This window comes from Myxocyprinus asiaticus, chromosome 12 (genome assembly GCF_019703515.2).
Source record: "Myxocyprinus asiaticus isolate MX2 ecotype Aquarium Trade chromosome 12, UBuf_Myxa_2, whole genome shotgun sequence".
NCBI classification, from domain to species: domain Eukaryota; kingdom Metazoa; phylum Chordata; class Actinopteri; order Cypriniformes; family Catostomidae; genus Myxocyprinus; species Myxocyprinus asiaticus.
Genome location: NC_059355.1, coordinates 31,399,367 through 31,422,408, shown reverse-complemented (window position 1 = coordinate 31,422,408; position 23,042 = coordinate 31,399,367). Strand labels below are relative to the sequence as shown.

At 42.7% G+C, this 23,042-nt stretch overlaps 1 protein-coding gene across 2 annotated transcripts in view; it reads right to left on the bottom strand.

Moving 5' to 3' along the window:
• LOC127449447 (low-density lipoprotein receptor-related protein 8-like) overlaps positions 1 to 23,042 on the bottom strand; it is a 279,198-nt gene that overhangs the window by 95,154 nt on the left and 161,002 nt on the right. For both annotated transcript variants that reach the window (XM_051712861.1, XM_051712860.1), the window contains exon 4: positions 14,591 to 14,719. In XM_051712861.1, coding sequence (XP_051568821.1) covers positions 14,591 to 14,719 — 129 coding nt within the window. The remainder of the gene's footprint in view (positions 1 to 14,590; positions 14,720 to 23,042) is intronic.

Below are 23,042 nucleotides of genomic sequence, written 5' to 3'. Positions count from 1 at the left end.
AAACATTTTGGGGTGAACAGTTCATTGCACTTTTTCGACCACTTATAAATTAATTACTGCAGACTGAGCTGAAAGTCTGAAAACTCATAGAATCAAGAAGAAATGACAGAAATTATTGTGCTATAATGATGACGGCAACAATTTTGACAGTGAAATAATGATTAATGAACCACTTAATCTATTTATTTTACCCGATACCTCTCTTTCTAACCCACTAGGGAAGAAACTGAACAAACATTAATTTTGGCATTATCAAAAAGCTACTGATTCAATCGCTAATTTCACTGGGAGTTATGCAATTGCCTCAAAAAGCATCAATTTCCTGTTTGCTTCAATCAAGGGACCTACATGTATCCAACAGCAAGCTGTAAATCTCTGAATTCATTAGCTTCAATGTCACCCAGGAAATAAGAGACACAAAGCAGCAAAAACATTTCATGATTAAATATCTAAAATACAGGGAGGCTTACACTTTGTGCAACATTGGCCTATCAGTGCTCTAATTAAACTTTACGTGAAAACAGATTTATAATTTGCTCTAATCACATTAGCTGTCTGTAATAATCCTTCGTATACTGATATAATCAGATTAATAGATATTATGGTTGTGCTGCATCTAGTGCCTCTGAATATCGCTTGAGGAAATAATGATACCCTATCTGTCACTCACTCGATGTTGTGTCGATGTAGGGGTCACTCTTGGGAGCCCCGAACACCTCTGCTTTTTGAAAAAAGGCCAATGGGAATTGATGAGTGGAATTTGCATGCCACTCCCCTGGACATACGGGTATAAAAGGAGCTGGTATGCAACCACTCATTCAGATTTTCTCTTCGGAGCCGAGCGGTTGCATTCAGTGCACTGAATTCAATTCAAACTCAGTTCTCTTTACCGTTCACCTAAAACTGCTGGATTTACAGCACATTTCAGCAGCTTCTCCACCTCTGCACCCGTGGAGTGCAGAGAATGCCCCTGGGCGCTTCGGCAGAGCAAAAGAGTATATTCTAAAAGAGTATATTTTCTTTCTAAAAGAGCAGCACACACGGAAACGTCTTTTTAAAGATGCCTTTCCATTTGTGTGTTATTCCTGGTTGCAGTCGTTATCTCTCCGCTTCTGATGGCCACGATCGCTGTCTTACGTGTCTGGGCGCTGCCCACGCGGAGACATCGTTCGTGGATGGGTCTTGTCCTCATTGCGAGAACATGACCATGGCAACATTGCGGTCGCGGCTTGCATTCGTAAAAAAGCAAGTCACCCCAGCAGCTCCGCGCCTTGGTCCTTCTACCTACGTGTACGAGGCCGTGCCGGTTAGCACTGGGGAATATTTGGGGACCTCAATGGGAGCACCTCCACCGGGTAAACCCCCACGGACCTCCCATTCCCCAGCATGATCGCTTGCCCCGGGAGGGCTCTTGGATGAGACTGCCGGCTCGTCTCACAGTGAGTTCGACCTCTTATTCGGGGCCCGGGATCGGAGCGCAGCATCAGAGCGCGGGCTCATCCACTCTGATGCGGACGTCTCGGCTGGGCTCCCTCCTTCGGTTGTGGTCGCCCAGTCTCAGGCCGACGCGGAGATGACGCACATGCTTTAACCAGGCAGCTGCGAGCGTCGGGCTAGAGTGAAACCCTCCACTCTCCCCTGAACCCTTGCGGCTCGATGATTGGTTCCTAGGCCCAGAGCGCCACTCACGGCCGCGCCCCGCCCCAGTCCCTTTCTTCCCGGAAGTGCATGAGGAGCTGACAGTATCGTGGGGGGCACCTTTTACTGCCCGATCCCGATCTTTCAGCTCCCCCGCTCTCACTACCCTCGATGGTGGGGCAGCTAAGGGTTATTCGGTGATCCCCCAGGTGGATAAGGCACTCGCGGTGCACTTGTCCCCGCAGAGCACCGCCACCTGGCACGGGCGTCCTCCTGCAGCAACAGCACCGGCTCTGCCGCAGCCTGCCCCCACGGCCCGGCCCTGGTGTGGAGCCCACTGCAGGAAGCAGATGCCACCCATCTCACAGCCGGCCGCCAAGAACCCTAGGAAGGCTTCGAAGCACCCCTGAGATGGGCGACCCAGGGACGAGGAGATCCGCTTCTACGTAGCTGGTAGACAGACCACTCCATCCCCCGGTGGAGGGCTGGGAGGAGAATATTTTGGTTCATTTTTCGACGCATGCCCAAGAGGCTGCGGTACCCAAAACTTCAACAAAAGAGTGGTTTCCTTGTTCTCTGGGTCACATGTCAGGTGCGAACGTCTGTCATCATGATCGCCATCCACCGTCCCATTTCGGCAGGTTTGGCGCTCCAGCGGCGGACCCCCCGCCCCTGCGCGCCCAGCTGTGGCACAAACACGTCCACACCGGGTTGGCTCCGATAGACTGTGGGGACGATGTTCCTCCTCCCCCCTCCTCGACCAATCTTATGGTGGGTATCAGGAGCCAGGTAAGTGCTTCGATGTCCCTGGACTCAGCATGGCCACAGGGCTCGAGCCCCCGTGATGTGGCGCCTCAGGCTCCGCCCATCCGCAAAGCCACACCTGCCGGTACGTCCGACGTGATTATCCCCTTTGTCCCCCTCGCCCAGGGTTTGGACGCGTGGCTTGTGCTTTCCAACCCATCGCGATGGCTGACCCGGACTGTCCAACTCGGCTACGTGATTCAGTTCACCAGGTGCCCGCCCAGGTTCAGCGGCATCCGCTTCACCTCGGTGAAGGGTGAGAGCGCCGTTACCTTGCATGCGGAGATTGCACGATAGCGCGATAGAGCCTGTCCCTCCAGCCGAGATGAAGAAAGGGTTTTACAGCCCTTACTTCATCTTACCGAAGGCGGTGGGTTGCGGCCAATCTTGGACCTGCGAGTTCTGAACCAGGCCTTGCACAGACTCCCGTTCAAGATGCTGATGCAAAAACACATTTTAGCGAGCGTCCGGCATCAAGATTGGTTCGCGGCGGTAGACCTGAAGGATGCGTACTTCCACGTCTTGGTTTTACCTCGACACAGACCCTTCCTGCAGTTTGCTTTCGAGGGCCGTGCGTACCAGTACAATGTCCTCCCCTTCGGCCTGTCCTTGTCCACTCGCATCTTCACGAAGGTCGCAGAGGCAGCCCTTGCCCCGCTAAGGGAAGTGGGTGTCAGCATACTCAACTACCTCGATGACTGGCTGATCCTAGATAACTCTCGAGAGTTACTGTGCGCACACAGGGACCTGGTGCTCAGGCACCTCAGCCGTCTAGGGCTTCGGGTCAACTGGGAAAGGAGCAAGTTCTCCCTGGTTCAGAGCATCTCTTTTCTCAGCTTAGAGTTGGACTCAGTCTCGATGACGGCATGCCTCACGAACGAGCACACACAGTCCATGCTGAACTGTCTGAAGGCGTTTAGACAGAAGACAGCGGTTCCACTGAAACTTTTTCAGAGGCTCCTGGGGCATATGACATCCTCTGCGGTTGCCACACTGCTCGGGTTGATGCATATGAAACTGCTTCAGCACTGGCTTCAGACTCGAGTCCCGAGATGGGCATGGAGCCACAGGACACATCACGTGGTCATCACGCCGATCTGTCGCCGCCTCTTCAGCCCTTGGAACTACCTAGCATTTCTACGGGCAGGGGTTCCCCTAGAGCAGGTCTCCAGGTGCGTCCTGGTTATGATAGACGCCTCCAAGACAGGCTGGGGTGCCGTATGCACCGGCCACACAGCCGCCGGCTCTTGGACTGGGCCGCGGCTGCGTTGGCACATCAACTGCCTTGAGTTGTTGGCAGTACTGCTCGCCCTGTGGAGGTTCCAGCTATTGATCCAGGGCAAGCACGTGTTGGTCCGGACGGACAACATGGCGAGTTGCATGTCACAACTTGCCCGCCGTCTCCTCCTCTGGAGTCAGCAGTGCCTCAAGTCACTATGAGCCTCTCACATCCCGGGCGACCTCAACACCGCAGCAGACGCACTGTCACGACAGGTTACGCTCAGGGGAGAGTGGAGACTCCACCCCCAGGTGGTCCAGCTGATTTGGAGTCGATTCGGTCGAGCACAGGTAGACCTGTTTGCTTCCCGGGAATCCTCCCACTGCCCGCTTTGGTACGCCCTGACCGAGGCACCCCTCAGTATAGACGTGCTGGCACACAGCGTTTCCCTCAGTGAGCCTACTTGCACAGACCCTGTGCAAGGTCAGGGAGGACGAGGAGCAGGTCGTCCTAGTAGCACCCTACTGGCCCACCCAGATGTGGTTCTCGGACCTCACGCTCCTCGCAACAGCCCCCCCAGGCGAATTCCCCTGAGGAAGGACCTTCTTTCTCAGGGATGGGGCACCATCTGGCACCCGCAACTAGACCTCTGGAATCTCCACATCTGGCCCTTGGATGGGACATGGAAGACCTAAGTGACCTACCACCCGCAGTAGACATGATCACTTAGGCTAGGGCTCCCTCTATGAGGTGCCTGTATGCTTTGAAGTGGTGTCTGTTTGCTAAGTGGTGTTCTTCCCGATGCAAAGACCCCCAGAGATGCGCAGTCAGATCGGTGCTTTCCTTCCTGCAGGAGAGGCTGGAGGGGCGGCTGTCCCCCTCCACCTTGAAGGTGTATGTAGCCACTATAGCGGCACACCACGACACAGTGGACGGTAAGTCCTTAGGGAAGCATGATCTGATCATTAGGTTCCTGAAAGGTGCTAGGAGGTTGAATCCCTCCAGACCGCATCTCATCCCCTCATGGGACCTCTCTGTAGTCCTTCGGGGTCTACGGGGAGTCCCATTCGAGCCCCTGGAGTCAGCTGAGCTTAAGACACTCTCTTTGAAGACTGCCCTCCTGACTGCGCTCACTTCCATCAAGAGGGTAGGGGACCTGCAGGCCTTCTCTGTCAGCGAAACGTGCCTGGAGTTTGGTCCGGGCTACTGTCACGTGATCCTGAGATCCCGACCGGGCTATGTGCCCAAGGTTCCCACGACCCCGTTTAGGGATCAGGTGGTGAACCTGCAAGTGCTGCCCCAGGAGGAGGCAGACCCAGCTTTGGTGTTGCTGTGTCCGGTGTGTGCTTTATGGATATATTTGGATCGTACGCAGAGCTTTAGAAGCTCCGAGCAGCTCTTTGTCTGCTTTGGTGGACAGTGGAAAGGAAGCGCTGTCTCCAAACAGAGGATCACCCACTGGGTCATTGACACCATCGTGATGGCATATCACGCTCAGGACGTGCCACCCCCCGTGGCGCTACGAGCCCACTCTACTAGGAGTGTAGCGGTCTCCTGGGCCCTGACTAGTGGCGCCTCTTTGGCAGACATCTGCAGAGCAGCGGGCTGGGTGACACCCAACACCTTTGCGAGGTTCTATTATCTCCGGGTTGAGCCGGTTTTGTCCCGTGTGTTGTCAGGTCCGAACAGGTAAGTTCCGGGACAGCTGGCCGTGTATAGCACCTTTCCCTTTCCATGAGGTGAACACGTGCGCCTTTGACTCCCAGTCATGTTCACAAGTGTGATCCTTGGATGACTTTCCTCCTTAGCCCTGTGTCAGACGAGTTTGTGGAGAAACTCGCTGCCGGCCCAGTACATGTGCTAACTAAGCCCTGTACTGGGGTAGGTGCTCCACATGCTCTGGTTCCCCATAGGTGATCCCATGTGATATATCTTCCACTAAATCGTTTCCCTGTCGGTAAACTGCATCTTCCTTGGGCAGAGGCCCCTCTGCCCCCGGTCACCACGCTTGTAGAAACTCCTCCCCCCTCAGGTAGGACCTACCATGCGACTTCTCCACATGACATACTTCCAACAAGACTTGGTAAGTCCATGTGACATATTTCCACTCGAAAACCCCCCCCTTCTCTGGGTAGGGTGTGGTCTCCGCTGTGTCTTCCCCTTGGGAGTGATGTAGACATTTATGGCCCCCAGTCAGTTAACAAATTCCACTCTTTTTGGGGAGAAAAAAGAGGAAAAGAGGCCATGGCTGGGCTAGCATATTCCTATTTGTTGGGCAGTCGACTTGTTCCCGAAGGACTGTTCGACGCTCATAAGAGCGTTGGGGGAGGATACGAGATGGCCTGGTGCGCTGGCTATGAGGCACACAACAGTCTACCCATCTCGCACCGCCAGTCCACGTAACACAGTTCAGCTAGTTGTGGCATTCTGTATAGGGGCCCCTAGTGTCACTACATCGACACAACGTCGAGTGAGTGACAGATAGGGAACGTCATGGTTACTTTCGTAACCTTCGTTCCCTGATGGAGGGAATGAGACGTTGTGTCCCTCTTGCCACAACGCTGAACTACCCGCTGAAATGGCTGGGACCTTGTCTCGGCTCCTCAGCACAAAACCTGAATGAGTGGTTGCATACCAGCTTCTTTTATACCCATATGTCCAGGGGAGTGGCATGCAAATTCCACTCGCCAATTCCCATTGGTCTTTTTTCAAAAAGCAGAGGTGTTCGGTGCTCTCAAGAGTGACCCCTAATGTCACTACATCGACACAACGTTTCATTCCCTCCATCAGGGAACGGAGGTTACGAAAGTAACCAGGACGATTTCTCTAACCAAAATCTAGTGAGCTGCCTACCTAGAGAACATTTAAAGGCATCACAAGCATTCTCCTGACATAATGACTGTTACAAGAGGTAGACAATATGCTGCCTTCTAAGTTACCTCATGTATCTTTCATGGAGAAGACTACCAGGAATACCAGAATGCATTGTGATGAGCTCAGTGAAAAAATCAATCTAAGATGGTGCATGACTTTAAATACATTTCATTCAACACTTAAAAGCATTGATAAAAATATTCCATATATGAGTTCAATCTCATTATAACTGATTATTTTACTAAATACTTATGTGTGCTATGTATTTTAATGCTTTTTAGATTATAGCATTCTAAAGCCCAAAGTATACTTCGTCTCTCCGCGTTCTGTGACGGTCCATGCAATCCACGTGATGTAATTTTCGTCATCAGGAGTGTCTGCGGACAAACGTGCATGTGCAAGTTTGACTGTCGAGATAGAAGAGTCCACTAGGTGGCAATATGCACAGTTGTGCTGTACTGTCAAGCAGTAGTCGAAGAACATATCCTTATCTATCCTTTTGTTGTTGTTGTTGTTCTTGCTTCCTCTGATGGTGGATCAACAGTTTTTCTTCTTCTTTATCCTTCAGAGTGGATGTCCTGTAAATGACAAACCTCGGTGCTGCCCTCTAACGCCTGGTAGCATATAACAAAGCAATTGAAATGAACACTAGAGGTGCTACAACAACTGTGTGTTTTATTCACTTTCATTCAAATCATGACATTAATGGCTGATTATGACTTTATAAATACTTATTTTTCTCTCTATTTCTCAGAACCTGCTATTTTATGATATCCACACACTTTTACTCTAATGCATCTATTGAAAAATGATACATTTTAATGCTTGTATTACAGACCCACCTACATATATACACATATTCCAACAAGATAAGCTTAGGTCACTGGACTTAGAGTCGGAGGACCACGGTTCAAGTCCAGCCATAACCTCAAGCTAAAATGTGACATTACAGAGTCACAGAAGCGGCTCGAAATGATGTGGTTGGTTCAGAAAATTTGATGATTCATTTTGCTTTTGCCTTTTAAAACACTAATCATTAGGTTTAGACACTGATAAAGTAAGGATGTCTTTTTTAATGTCTCATTTATATTTTAAAACACTAATGGTTAGGTTTAGGCAAAAGTTTTAGGTTTGCGAGGTATGTTTTAAAAACATCCATCTAAAATTCACCTTAAAACCTCGTCTGAATACGACACCATTTTACTTACTTTTGGCGCCCCCAGCTGGACAGTTAACTGGAAACCTGCAGCCAAACGTGTTATACAGCACGTACATTTTGAATTGCAAAAATGTTGTCGTGTTCACATTAATTTCATGAGATCAGGCTGGGAAAGTTACACAAAAAAGTAATCCATTACAAATTACAAAAGATTTCTTACAATTTTTACTCAAATGACTGATTACTTCATCAAAAAGTAATTACATTACTTCTTACTTTTAAGTTACTTTCTAAAACACTTTTCACAGAAGTTTATCTGCTTAACAAATTCAAAATAATGTCTATATTATAATGTCTAAACACGCCCGTCAGCAAACCCAAAAGGCTAATTCGTGGAATTTTGGATTTGCGATTTAAAAAGGTCTATGGTAATTCTGATTTGAAGATATGTGGAAGTTTTGTTCTACAACATGAATTACACACAGGGCCTTTTCCAAATCCTAGTGACCATCATCCGGACGCAGCATTTTAAAACATCATAGGTGCACTCCCGACGCGAAGGGTGTTAAAAAATGTAGATCTAAATTATGCTGCCACTTAAGAGATCTTATTTTGGCCAAATTCTAAGGTAGCATCGTATGTATCCTTCCCTGGGTAGGTGATCCCAGAATGCACCATGATGAGCTCGGTGGAAAAATAAATCCAAGATGGCAGACGAAATGAGAGAATTTTGGACTATAAATATACTTATAAACCATTCAATTCTGAAAAGTATCAATACAAACGAGTTTAATATCATATAAAACTGACTATTTTACCTAAAATGTGCATGTGCTGTGCATATTTATGCTCGGAGTATTGCGTCTCTCCTCTTGCATCACCTGTATTGAAATCAGGTCGAGTGTCTCCTGCGCTGTGCGTGAGGAGCGCTATTTCAATGATGCAAGGAGCTGCCGCCTATGCAGAGCATTCCAAGTCAATCTCTAAGGCATTATTTCATTAAGGATGCTGTCATAGAAAACAGCTGCCTATGTAGGAAGGAGACAGCGAGGCAGCTCACTAAGTTTTGGAACAGACCCACAGTCATACCTCAAACATGAATTTCAAGCCGCTGTATGTTTTCAAACATTTAAAAAAGAAAAGAAAAAAGAACAAAAAAGAAAAAGTATTTTGCTTTAATGCGGCTCAAAATTCAGGTATAACTGTGTGTAATTTATGTTGTAGAACAACAGGTCCACGTATCTTCAAGTAATGTTTACCACAGACCTTATTTTACTCACAAATAAAAAAACTGCCATAATAAAAGCCCATCAAAAAATCCCAAGTGAACCCATGGCTTGAAAATGCTAATTCTTTTCCAGGTTTTTGGACTACAACCTGAACAGCTCTGTACTATTTAGTAATATGTGTAACCCCGGTAATGTACTTAATTGAAAGTCAGTAACTAATCTGATTACAAGAATTTAAAATGTAATGCGTTATACTACTTTTTTACTAGAAGTGATTTAATTACAGTAACTAATTACTTTGTAATCTAATTACACGCAACACTGCTTAGCAACATTCTAATAATAAACTTTATTGAAATTAATTGTGAGACGTCTCCTGTGCACTTCTTGTGAGGAGCGATTTACTGTATGTGACGCTGCCTACAAAGAGCGTTCCAACCATCACTTTTATGGTTCCTATGTAGGCAGTAGTCAGCAAGGCAGTTCATTTGTGCTTTTTCAAGCAAAATATGCTGTAAATGTTTAAGCGAAATTGTGGAACATACAGTAGCTAATAGAGAGACTAAACTTACTGTTCTATATGTTAAAGACACAAAAAAGACATGTCCACTTGTAGACATGCCAATAATAGCACAGGTAACACACTTAAACATGAGTAACTCACACTCCCACACATACTGTAATCTGTTTCCCCACAATCTGCTGCATGTGTTTATCTTTCATTTGTAAAGTGTTCTTTCACTATTTAATGTATTCTTTCCTTTCTCTATCTGTGCACTTTAAATACACCCACATTAAAGTCTACAGAGTGTCACAGGCCCCCCTCCATTTGGTCCTCTTATCTTATTATCTCATAGTCATCTCAAGGCGATGATCGACATTACACGCCTCAGTGCTTGACTGCAATTTCCATTCGATCTTAATTGATTGAATAGGGTCTGGTATGCGGCCAAGCTAGCTACACCAAAGATGAGTTTCCAGTCAAGTAGTAATAAACACCTTCATGTTTCAGTGCTAGCAGCTATGCACACGGCAAATGTGACCTTCCGCTGACCTTCGCTGGCCAAGTATAACTTTACATTCATGTTTTGGGCCGATGAAAGTATAAGTGAGAGAGTTTAAATGTAGGTCAAATCGGTTTCGTTTTTTTTTTCCCATTGTAGCTCACTGAACATTGAGTTGGTAAAATCAGATACATCCAAGTATTAATGCAGCCACTCAAAGTCAGATGTGGGACAGTCCGACTTGATATATCTGTCTTCCGACAATATAGCACTCTGTTTTCCAATCCATGGAAGACTAGAATGGGAATGCTAGCACTTGTCTAGCAGTACATTAATCTCTATAGATGTGCAATGAGTCGCAGAGGTTGGAGGGTGGGTCACAGAACAAGATAGAGAGAGCGAGAGAGAGAGAGAGAGAGAGAGATCAGATATCTCAAGGATAATATCACCCATAGCATGACAGATATCTGACTGTGCTAATTAAACTCCAATTACAATAAAGCACAAAACTCAAACACACAAATATTTAGAAGATAATAAAAATGAGCTGACAGGCACAAATTCGAATAAATAAATAAATAAATAAATAAATAAAACACTTTCCTTTTCTACTAATTTCTGAAAAACATGGGCAACAGCCACCGTTGGTGATGCAACAGAGTTAAGCAGGGTTTAACGAAATCTGGTCTGATAGAATCATGTTACTATAACTACATTTTTGCAAAATGAGTTTTACATGGCTCATTCTATGTATCTTTGCAGTTTTATGAAAAAATAAACACTAGAGGCGCAACAACAAGTTTTATACACTTTCACTCAAATCACGAGTAAAATGCTAATTAACACTTCATACACACTTATTTTTTGCTCTGTTTCCCACACAACACTATCATACTGTATGAATTCAAATAATGCATGATTTCTATACTATAATGCAAAATTTCAAAGAAGATGCATTTTAATGCTCGCATTACATAACCAACTATGTTTAAAAACTTTTTCAATAGCACATGATCCGAAAGTGTAGAAGTGCCACGAAATGACGTGGTTGCTTCAGCTATTGCATTTTGTTTACCTCATATTTGCTTTCATTTTAGGTTTAGATGAAGGGTGTACGGTAGGGTCGGTTATGTTTATTTAAAACTAGAAAAACAAGAGATTTTTAAGTTTAATGATGTATCGTCTCACATTTGCTTTTTATGACACTATTGGTTAGGTTTCAGTTAAAGGTTAAGGTTATAGAGGCAGGTTTTGGTCATTTAAAACTCCATAGAGCATTAATCTTAAAAACCTCATCTTTTTGGGAGAACATTTAACTTGCTTTTGTCGCCCCTCATAATTTCATTTTGCAAAAATTTTGCCAGAGTCACATAAATTTCATGAGATCAGGCTGGTTTAACTTTATGCAATGAGCAGCAATGCAGTAACTACTAATTAAAGTGCATAGAGTGGAGCTCCCGTGATCTGCCTCTAAGTACAGTTATATCCCACAGTCGAGTAGGCGATCAAACTGGCGTTAACACTACGTGTGCTCCAACTAGGGATGTGCGAGACTAGTCGACTAAACGGTTCTGATGCTGCTAGTCGACACTGGAATTACTAGTCGGTTAATATTTCCCCCATTAAACTGATCATAATTTTTACACATTTACATTTGGCTTTATATTTTTTTACAGAGGCTGCACTTAAATTACTGTCATATTAATGTTACATATTTTAAATAGAATTAATAATACAAATATTATTTATAAAAGAGGATTTCTGGAGCAGATACAGAGATTAATTTCACCTCAGGCTGCGCTTGCGTCTTCCCTCTCTCGCACTGCGCAGGAAAATGTCCTCATGCTACACAAGCAAACTCAGCAAAGTAGTAATGAAATCACTTCGGTGGTTCGGGAATCGGCTTTCCAAACGTCTGAAAGTCCCTATGGATGTTTTCACATTTGAGTCTTCTTTAAATCTGTGCATGCTTGTATGTTATTTTTCCACTGAGCGGGCTTTTTCAAACGCAGGATAGACGCCTCAGGTGAGTCAAGTCCCGTCTTTCACTGGACCATGTCGACATGTTAATTTTGCTCATCCAAAAAATTATGCTTTTGAGTAAGTAGCCTAGAAAATAACTGTTTTAGGCTAGGTATGCCATTTTTCAATCTGCTGATTAAGAAGGCTATTTTCAACAAGGTGCCGACTGCTGAATGGGTTAAACTATATTTTATTCTGTGTGCATGTCATGTTTAGAATATATTAGGTTTACTGGAGGCTACATCACAGGCCTATTTTTTTCTATCCTATAGCTACTTTAAAATTTTTTTTTTTTTTTACATCGTAACTGTTATTGGTTAACGTTCTTTACCGAACAGCTGTCATATTAGATCAATGGCTAATGCAGGACTGCACGGCATGAAATATGCGTGACGTTTCAGAGCATTTTTTTCTCTCTCATAGATTTGGCTTAGTCTACCTGTTAATTATTTTCAACAATGTCCTGACTGTTTTAATATGTTAAGTAACTTTTACTTGGTGATTTCTCTTTAGAACAGGCTTTTAGGGTTGTTCCATTGATCCTGCACTATTCATTCAATTGTTTTCAATAAATATGTCTATATGTCTGTAAATATTCGCTAATGCTGATTCAGTGAATGTTCTATATTTAATGTACAATGATCATAATTCAAGGCGAGCACGTCACAGATAAATGCCCCTTTTCAGTGGAATTTAGCATCGGATTTGGAATAGATTAAGTATTTTAAATGGGTCGCATAAACACACTTTTTTTTTTTTACTGTTTTCTGAAGGTTTTTTTCTCTTTAGACTAGTCGACTAGTCGGTTACAAAACTTCCATTTAAACGACAGTCAAATTAGTTGTAGCGCACATCCCTAGCTCCAACATCTTCACTCTCATTGGCAGTTGCCAGATTGTGTCACTGCTCATTTGCAAGTTTAACCTTTCTCAAATTTGTCGCATTGCTGGACACACCCAAATTGCATCTACAAAAGTCACTGTTGCTCAAGTCGCATTAAATAATCAACTGTAAATGAAAATGAATGCCTTTTGTTTGCTTTGTTGCTGAAAATCACAGTGTGAATGTCCCAGTGTGACTACATCTTTTCTTTTCTAAAAAACATGCTGATAGCCAGAAGTCAGGGAAAATTAAAAAATTATTGCAATACTTCAATCTGTAAATTCTTGCAACCTGTGCACAGCTTCTTAGCAAACAGAAATGCACATTTTAAACATTTTAAACAATCTCTTCATCTTTGTAAGAATACGAACAACCAGCAATTGAAATTAAAAGAGGGGTAAAAGGACTTCTTATATATATATATATATATATATATATATATATATATATATATATATTTGGCACTGTATTTGGCATATTAGACACCGATCATTGAAACATCAACATATTGACAGCTTCCAAAACATAAACGCTTTTACATACATATATACAACTCTAGAACACTGTATAATTTGTGAATTCAGTTTTTACTGTAGGTTAGTAAAATATTGAATTCATAGAACTCAAATATTGATTTTATTGTATTTATAATAAATGAGACTAAATAGGTTCATTTATATGTAACTGAACACATTTAACATATTTACTTGACATAAAACGTATTCTATTCGAGGTCATTTTTAAAAACTTGTCAAAATAGTGAAACGCAAGCCTTTCACAAATTTTACGTACATTTCTTAAACTGGTCAGAACTGAATTAGAAGCAAATGTCAAAATGGTACTGTAGCCCAATAAAGAATAATAATTAGGTTTTTGAGTGTGCTGTTAGGAAAATATTTAGGCATGCTCAACAAACCTGCAAATACTCAGTTGCTTAGCTGTATATTTATCACACTGGAAACAGTGTTAAAATGCCAAGTTTGCTTTCATCTCTGACCCCCTCAGCAGTACATCAGGAGTTTATGATGATGCTGTTATGATTATCAACATGGCTCAATCATGGACAAAGGGCTTTAAAAGGCCAAATGTATGATAAATAATCTCTCCATAAGGAAGGTAGTAGGAGAATCAATGCTTCCATAGGTTGCATGTCAGAGCAAAACAAAATCAATATTAGTTTATAATTTTAGAGAAAATTGAAACACGTATGTTTGGCAGACAGATTAATGTGTATTTGTGTGTGTTTGTGAGAGAGGGAGGTAGAGAGAAAGGAAAAGACTGTGTGTGTAAGCAGAATTCCAATTCAGAGCATTCTATAATATCTATCCTTCACATCAGACAGAAAGCATGAAAAGACTGTCACCTAAGGTAACATCAAACATCTTTGTGTTTCATGTGCCTCACACAATCAACTCAACCCAAACAAACACAGCTACCTACAGTATACCCCACCAAGGCTAGGTGATATACTGTGGCAAAAAACAAACAAACAAGTGTAACACTTTTTGCCAGTGAAGTTTAAATAAGAGACACTATTAAAACTATTAAAACATTTGTCTTAACACCCTCATACTCACAAATACTCACAATCTTCAGAAAACTTAATAGCCATATAAAAGGCAAAATCATCAAAAATGTATGTATATGTGATTTATCACCCAGCCCTAACAACATCACACTATGTTCACACACATACAGCACTGCATTATCCAGGCAGGAGCTATTTTTAGCTATTTTCTCTTTGTCTCTTTCGGCTTACCTGCGGCACACTGCTCCTCATCCGCTCCATTTTCACAGTCCCTTTCTCCATCACAGCGCCATGACAACGACACACACTTGCTTGTTGAGCCACCACAGTCAAACTTCTCTGGTGGACACGTATGTCGACCTATAAACATAAGTGAAAGAAACAATGGCAGATATTTAAGGATTACATTTCAACCAATGCTAAAAACCAATTTATAATATTTTTATTCTGAATGATAACTGGTTAATGCAGTGTTCTAGCAGAAGGATGGCATTTTATTACTTTGCTTAACGAAATAAAGTTTTTGAGAAAATGTGAGTCAATTTGTTTGAATTGTAATGTTAGAAGTACACACTTTGTGAAGCCACGAAAACAAACACACTCGATCAGACATCTTCTCCAGTCATATTGTTCACCAAAACCGAAGCCCACTAAAACACTTTCAAGTTTTATATGAGATCACACAGCATTCCCAAGACAGCTCCATAAATTATACATCTTTACATGTCTGGGAACAGAACTACAAATCAATAGCACACAGACTGATTTCTCTCTCTCTCTCAGATTCTTCTCAGCCTTTTAAGCAATTTTCTCTTTATAAAAGAAGATTTATGAAGACCTTCTCACCTTCTCTGACACCTAAAATCTATGTCTGCAGCCCATTGTCGCACAAACCCTATCTATAATAATAAGCATGAATGCCACGTCTCATCCTGGATTCTCCTATTGTAAAGCCTTTTTGAAGAAATGGGAAAAAAGACAGCTGTGAACCTCATTTGAGATATCTCTACATCAGTAGACAGCCATTGTGGCTCTGCAAATTGAGGCCTGGTTCTCATCTATGGGAGCCATATTGGATCTGAACTCTGGTGTGGGACTGACAGAGAAAAAGTCTTATTTAAGGCAAGAGCTTAAGCCAACACTGAAAGGCTTGTTCGTGTGTGACTAGGGGAATGTATGTGACAGAACGGGTTTGTTTGAACAGTGTTTGTATATGAGTGTGTAAGCGTGTTTTTGTGGATTTGTCAGCATGTGTGTGTGAATAAACTGAATGACCCATTCTTACTGTCTGGCTGACTGCTCGAGATAGCACAGCCTCCAGGGAAACGCAGTCTCTCTTATATTCTCTCTCTCCTCTCTGCCCTGCTCTCCTACTTCTAAAAACTACTGTGCCCACAGGGCTTTTCAGGTACTGCCCATTCTCTCCCAGTTCCCTCTTGCCTACACTGCAAAAATTCAGATTTCTATTTAATTCCTAATACTACTACATGTTTAGCAATGGTACCTCATCTGGAAAGATTAGTACTACCTCATAATCAGCTTTCATCAATCAGACAATCAGACTTAAAGCTACTTAACTAGGTACTTAAAACTTGTGGAACATAAAGGGGAGAATTCACTAAGGATGCACTGCGGCCACTGATAGTGTTGTTTATTTACACATGCTGTCTGCGTTATTTTAGCACCCCATTCACCAGAGGAATTCTATAAATCAGGTAACAGTGCTAACAGCCAAAAAAATCTGTGCTGAATCCAATTTGCAAAGTGCAACTTCCCATTTTTTAGAACAGTTCCGAGTCTCGGTTATGAAGAATGAAGCGGACCACTGCGATCTGGTATACTTTACTGGGACTGTATAGCATTGCTTGACAACTGCAGCCTAGGCACTTAAATCAGCTCTTGCTGGGTTTCCTGAATTACTAAGTAAAATGTTAGTCGCTTGCAAGTAATACTTTATATTTATGGTATTTTTCCCAAAATATTAAAAAAAAAACACTAGGTCTTTTACAGCCTTTGTAAATGGCTACAGATAAATACTGGTCATCACACATTAAACAACTGAGGATCACACACTACCCGAATGTCAAGTCGATTCAATCACAACAAACTTGCGTGGAAACACACTTCACCATTCTAGGAGGCTTATGACAGATGTAAACAAACTGGAGCATTGCTGTTATTGTTGCTGTTACTTTATGTTCTGAGTCACAAATGACACGGGCCAAACGCATTTGGGTACAGTCGTCTGCACTCTCAATTTCTATTGGCTTTTCAACTCAGATTTGAGTCGTGGATCATCAAAACTATGAGATTTCCTCTGTAGTCTTGGGTATTTAATTAAAAAATATATTTAAAAAAACGTATTTCCTCCAACTACATGGAATCGTCAGTACTCATCATATACTATGTGGTTTTCTCTAAAATGTGTCAACTTCTGCTGGCACAAAATCTGCTGACTCGATCCGACTAGCGCCAACGAACACAACTCAGCCTGACTACAAATCGTTATACAATACAAGTCGTGTAGTATAATCTAGCCTTTAGTAGCATGTAAAAATGCTTGTTAATTAATGAGAACTCTTGATATCAGCATCAGCCAATGGAAAAAAAAAAAGAAATTGCTACTTTTGTTGCTATTAAATTAAAAACTTTACCACCAATCAACCATCTTATCCACCAGCTAGACAAATTGCTACCTCTATATATTTATCTCTTAATGTTCTGTAATACTAAAACACAACAGATTAACACCCCCACACTGCTTTGTTAGATGAAAGGTCAGCAGATGTAACTGTATGAAAGTGATGAGCTTATCACTTTTGTTCAGGCAGTGAGAACCACAGGTCAGTTCTGACTGAAAGGATGATGAGGAGGGAGATTAATGTTGTCTTTCGTGTTTAGAGATGGTCTCACACAACCACACAAGGCCTGTGGCCCAAAACTGAAAGCATGCTAGCAAATTGACAGTATCAAAGTCAAGCTTAATTTGCTGAACAAAGCTGGGGTCTTGCACTAATTCAAGTGTTTATTTCTGTTTGAAAACAGAATAAGAGAGAGCTCCAATTCCTCCTGGGAAAATGAAGTAATGGAAGAACCATAGGGAGTGGATGAGATTAGATTAACATATTTATCTGATAATGTAAATTATTTTCTTGGCGCTGGTGTAATATTGTGAATCTAAATTGGGGAAATGAAATTTCTCAGATGCACATCAGTAAACCCAAACAAATAATCATTAGCTTCCCGCAAAACCACATTATATTAGGGAGGCAGTTTCAGCCAGTAATGTCAGAGTGATGAGTTTCACAGATAACTAGATTCAGACATCTGTGTGAGTGCTGAGAATAGTGTATGTGTCTAAGTGAGCATAAGAATTTCTTCCATCAGTCATCTCTCATTTGCCTAACTGCATCAGAATGAGTATTTGCACAAGTCCCATGAATGTGCCCAAAAGGCAAAGCAATTAGGGCTAACCAGCACAGCCCAATACATCTAGGATCTAAATCTCTCTCGCATCATTCTCTCTGTTACACTAAGCCTCATTTACCCCTTTTGCAGAAGAAGAACTGCAAATATCTTTCAAAACTGTCCAGTGTTTCCACTGACCAAATAGCGAATAATGATATTACTGACTATTTTACTACATAACCTGTGCATGAATAAACAAGGTGCATTCTGATCTGTGTTTACAAAGATATATATATATAAAAAAATAAAAAAATTGTACATACAAAAGCATACTTTGACACCCTTTAACCACATACTATAAGTAATGTAACTTGTCTTTATGCCATCGAGAGCTGCATTTGATGCTATGGTAGAAGTTATTTAAATGCATAAATAAAATTTGTTTCTAAATCAAATATTTTATTATAAACTCAGCAAAAAAGAAACGTCCTCTCACTTTCAACTGCTTTTATTTTCAGCAAACTTAACATGTGTAAATATTTGTATGAACATAAAAAGATAACAGTCAGTATCTGGTGTGGCCACCAGCTGCATTAAGTACTGCAGTGTATCTCCTCCTCATGGACTGCACCAGATTTGCCAGTTCTTGCTGTGAGATGTTCCTCACTCTTCCACCAAGGCACTTGCAAGTTCCCAGACATCTCTGGGGGGAATGGCCCTAGCCCTCACCCTCTGATCCAACAGGTCCCAGACGTGTACAATGGGATTGAGATCTGGGCTTTTCGTTGGCCATGGCAGAACACTGACATTCCTGTCTTGCAGGAAATCATGCACAGAACGAGCAGTATGGCTGGTGGCATTGTCATGCTGGAGAGTCATGTCAGGATGAGCCTGCAGGAAGGGTACCACATAAGGGAGGAGGATATTTTCCCTGTTACGCACAGCATTGAGATTGAGCTTGTTGTCATTGCAGGCAGTCCGATGATGCTGTGACACACCGCCCAGACCATGATGGACCCTCCACCTCCAAATCGATCCTGCTCCAGAATACAGGCCTCAGTGTAACACTCATTCCTCCGATGATAAACACGAGTCCGACCATCACCCCTGGTGAGACAAAACCACGACTCGTCAGTGAAGAGCACTTTTTGACAGTCCTGTCTGGTCCAGCGAAGGTGGGTTTGTGCCCATAGGCGACGTTGTTGCCTGTGATGTCTGGTAAGGACCTGCCTTGCAACAGGCCTACAAGCCCTCAGTCCAGCCTCTATCAGCCTATTGCAGACAGTCTGAGCACTGATGGAAGGATTGTGTGTTCCTGTTGTAACTTGGGTAGTTGTTGTTACCATCCTGTACCGGTCCCGCAGGTTTGATATTCGGATGTACCAATCCTGTGCAGGTGTTGTTACATGTGGTCTGCCACTGCGAGGACGATCAGCTGTCCTTCATGTCTCCCTGTAGCACTGTCTAAGGCGTCTCACAGTACGGACATTGCAATTTATTGCCCTGGCCACACCTGCAGTCCTCATGCCTCCATGCAGCATGCCAAAGGCACGTTCACACAGATGAGCAGGGACCCTAGGCATCTTTCTTTTGGTGTTTTTCAGAGTCAGTAGAAAGGTCTCTTTAGTGTCCTAAGTTTTTATAAATGTGACATTAATTGCCTACCGTCTGTAAGCTGTTAGTGTCTTAATGACTGTTCCACAGGTGCATGTTCATTAATTGTTTATGGTTCATTAAACAAGCATGGAAAACATTGTTTAAACCCTTTACAATAAAGATCTGTAAAGTTATTTTGATTTTTACAAAATTACCTTTAAAATACAGTGTCCTGAAAAAGGGACATTTCTTTTTTGCTGAGTTTAGATGGATGGGGAAAATAAAGCGACAAGAACCACTGTTCAGCATGATATACTTTGGAACGGGGTGTCCGTTAACTAAATGCATCATATTGCCGTATTGGGCATATCCAGTGTAGACAGCTTTGTTGATTACAATAGAAGGGATCTAGTTTTGCATCAGCCTTGCCAGAATTAGTTGTTGTTTTGAAATATTATGTGGTGGATGTTTTCCCGGCCACCGTTTATAAAGTTTTTGGTTCCTGGTTTGAGACCAGCAGGTTTAAGGGTCCAGAGCGGTTTTCCAGCCTGGTCTTCTGTGGAATTACACGGAATGGCTCCAGACTGGGCACTAGTCCAGATACTGGCACCCTCTCTTTGGACAAGGGGCTACCAAGACTTGTGTCTGCAGGGTAAGAGCTTGGGTAAGTTAGGTGTGAAAAGTTTTATTAGTCCTTGAGAAGGTCATTGTTAATCAGAGTACAAACCTTCAGGACTTTGATGGAAATATCTTTAATCGCAAATGCTGATGGCTGCACTCACACGCTGCCCAATGAGAAGGACCGGCACTATTGATGTGCTTTCTGGTGAGACCTTTTGATCCACAGATACAGCTCTGTTCAGTGATGTCAGGGCCAGCAGTACTTTGCACCACAATCCTAGAATTTTAGGCTACTTGAATCCATAGAAATAACAGCATTTTCTACACACTCTCTTAATCACAAGGTTTCTCTAGAAAACACACAATTTCTCAAACAAATGCCAAATACTTAAGAACAGACCTTATTCATTAACTGCATAAAAAAAAAAAAAAAAAACTTTGTAATGTTCACTTCCATACAAAACATGTGCCAAATAAATAATACACAGAAAGTGTTCTCATATTCAGTCTGCGTTGTTGTTTAGTTGTTGGCATAGGTAAACATCCGTTAGATGGATATCTCATGCCATGAGCACCATGTTTTAAGATGCCATATCAAGGTTAAAGTATTTCAGCTTTAAAAAACATGTTTCAAGAGCACTGCATTTTGTTCCATTCTATTGCACTCCGTATCACTGTTTTTGAGTGCAAGAACGTGTCTTGTTTGAACGGCTCCACTCATTCTGTGCTGCCTGCTCTCAGTAACCTGCTCTTTGATTAAATGCATTATTTTAAAATTAATGAATTGTAACACGTTAAATTGACAGCCCTATTTTTTACACCAGCACACACAGAGGTAAACAGTGGGGTTATACCTCTCTATTGACAGTGCCACACTCAAAGCTAACCGATCACAGTGGGGAATTGGGGTGGACTTAACAGTCTCACTCCATTGATCCACTTGTATCTATTCTATTGATATCTATTCCAATAGACATAGGGACATTATTCTGATTTATGCTACAAAAATGCCTTTTAACAAGTTGACGTGGCTGATTAGATGGGACACTAAGTGTCTGTTCCAAAACCTAGTGAGCTGCCTTGCCTAAATGCTGACTTTGGAACAGAGCTATTCTCTCAAACAGATGCAAAATACCCAAGCACTGACCTTTTTCATAATTTATAACATTGAAATGCTCACTTCCATATAATGCATATCCGAATCAGTGCAGGAGATGTATGTGTTACATTCTTTGTTTGACACTAGTCCACGTGAAGATAAACAGAGAGGTGACTAAAACCTCTTGATCGACAGTGCTGCACACAAAGCCTGAATAACCGATCACAGTGGGGAATCATGGTGGTCTTAACGGTCTCACTCCATTGATTCACTTGTCTCTATTCCATTGATACTTCCATTCCACTGAACAAGGAGACATTATTTCGATTTATGCCACAAAATGCATTTAAACAAGTTGATGTGGCTGATTAGATGGGACACTTGGTGTTGGTCTGTGCGGGTATTATGACCAAATCAGTTTTGACCTGCGTCCATCTAAAGACCAAACATCTTGATCCCATTAGCAGGAATGCTGGGATCTCTTCAGTATTCTGTCCCCATTGCTCCAGTGGGACTGGGCTACCATAATCTAAGGGTGCCCATAATATATGCTAATGTGATTTTGATTAACTGCCTCACTAATGTGCCTTTACTGAGAGGTGGGGAGGGGGTGAAACTCAAGATTTTATCATGATGAATCCTCCCAGTCATATTTAGCTTTGTATGGTATGAGGGAGCATGATTAATTCTGATGTCTGAACCTGACAGGAAATTGCTATGCTAATTTGCCTGGTGACTCTTTAACATTTGCAGACAAACTGTGTGGGCTGAGGGGAGATGTTTGATTTCTGAAATATACAAATGACGGTAAGGTTTAGGATTCAGGTTTGGGTGAAGGTTTAATATAATATGCATTCCTGTTGATTGTATTAAATAATGTACTGTACAACTACAAATACAACTAGCTTTTGGTGCCACTCTGTGGACATTCCACAGGGAAACTGGAGCTCTCATGTGCCCCTATGTTCAACAACACTTCCAGCTTCAGCCACAGCGGGCAGGTAGTGTTTCGAGTTTCGGTAGCAGAACTTTCGACCTACAGATGCCGAATTCACCGTGAGATCAGACTGTCTAAGATGCCTTGTTTAGCCCAAATTCTAAGGCTGAATTGCTTGTATCCTTTAAGGATAAGGCAAGCTCAGAATGTATTGCAACAAAGTTAAAATTTCATCCAAGATGGTGGATGGGCTTGAGGGAACGCTAGAATATAAATACACTATATGGCCGAAAGTTATGGACACATACACACCACACCCATATGATCTTGTTGAGCATTTCATTCAAAATCATTGGCATGAATATTGAGTTGGTGCTCCCTAACAGCTTCCACTATTTTGGGAAGACACTTACAGCCTCTTTAGTAGCATGCGGTGAATAAAGCTGTATCAAGCTCGTAGATCACATCTAATTTTCCACAGCTCGTGTTTTTGGAGTTTTATTTTTTCAATCTTTTATCAGATTCAAAACACTTTAAACAACAGCACAACCCATTAAAAGACAGTACGTCTACCTCTCACAGCCTTGTTGTCAAAAATTAAAGATGGCTCTACTGTGAATAAGGTCTATAGTGTCACGGACCTGTCACTCTGTCAGTCTGGGTTTTGGCGAGCTCTTCTGTCTGTTGTGTTTCATGTCTGGAGTGTGGTGTCTGGGCCCTGACTTCCTATCTAGTTTGGTTTCGGTCTGTGTCGGGACCCAGACATTCATATACCTTGTCTGTCTGTTATTGAATTGGGTGCATCGCGCTTGTGTTATCTTGGCTGCATGCACTCGCATCAATAATCTATGTTGGTCTTTGTGTCTCTCACGTCCACGGGCACGCATAGCGCTCGCTTTGCGCCATACGCCCGGGTCGTGAGCTGTCTTCATGTTGTGCTGAGGTTCAGTCACTTCGTTAAGGTATCGGATGTGTGTGTGGCCGAACTCTCACACAAGTGTCCAGTCTCATCTTGTTTGTCG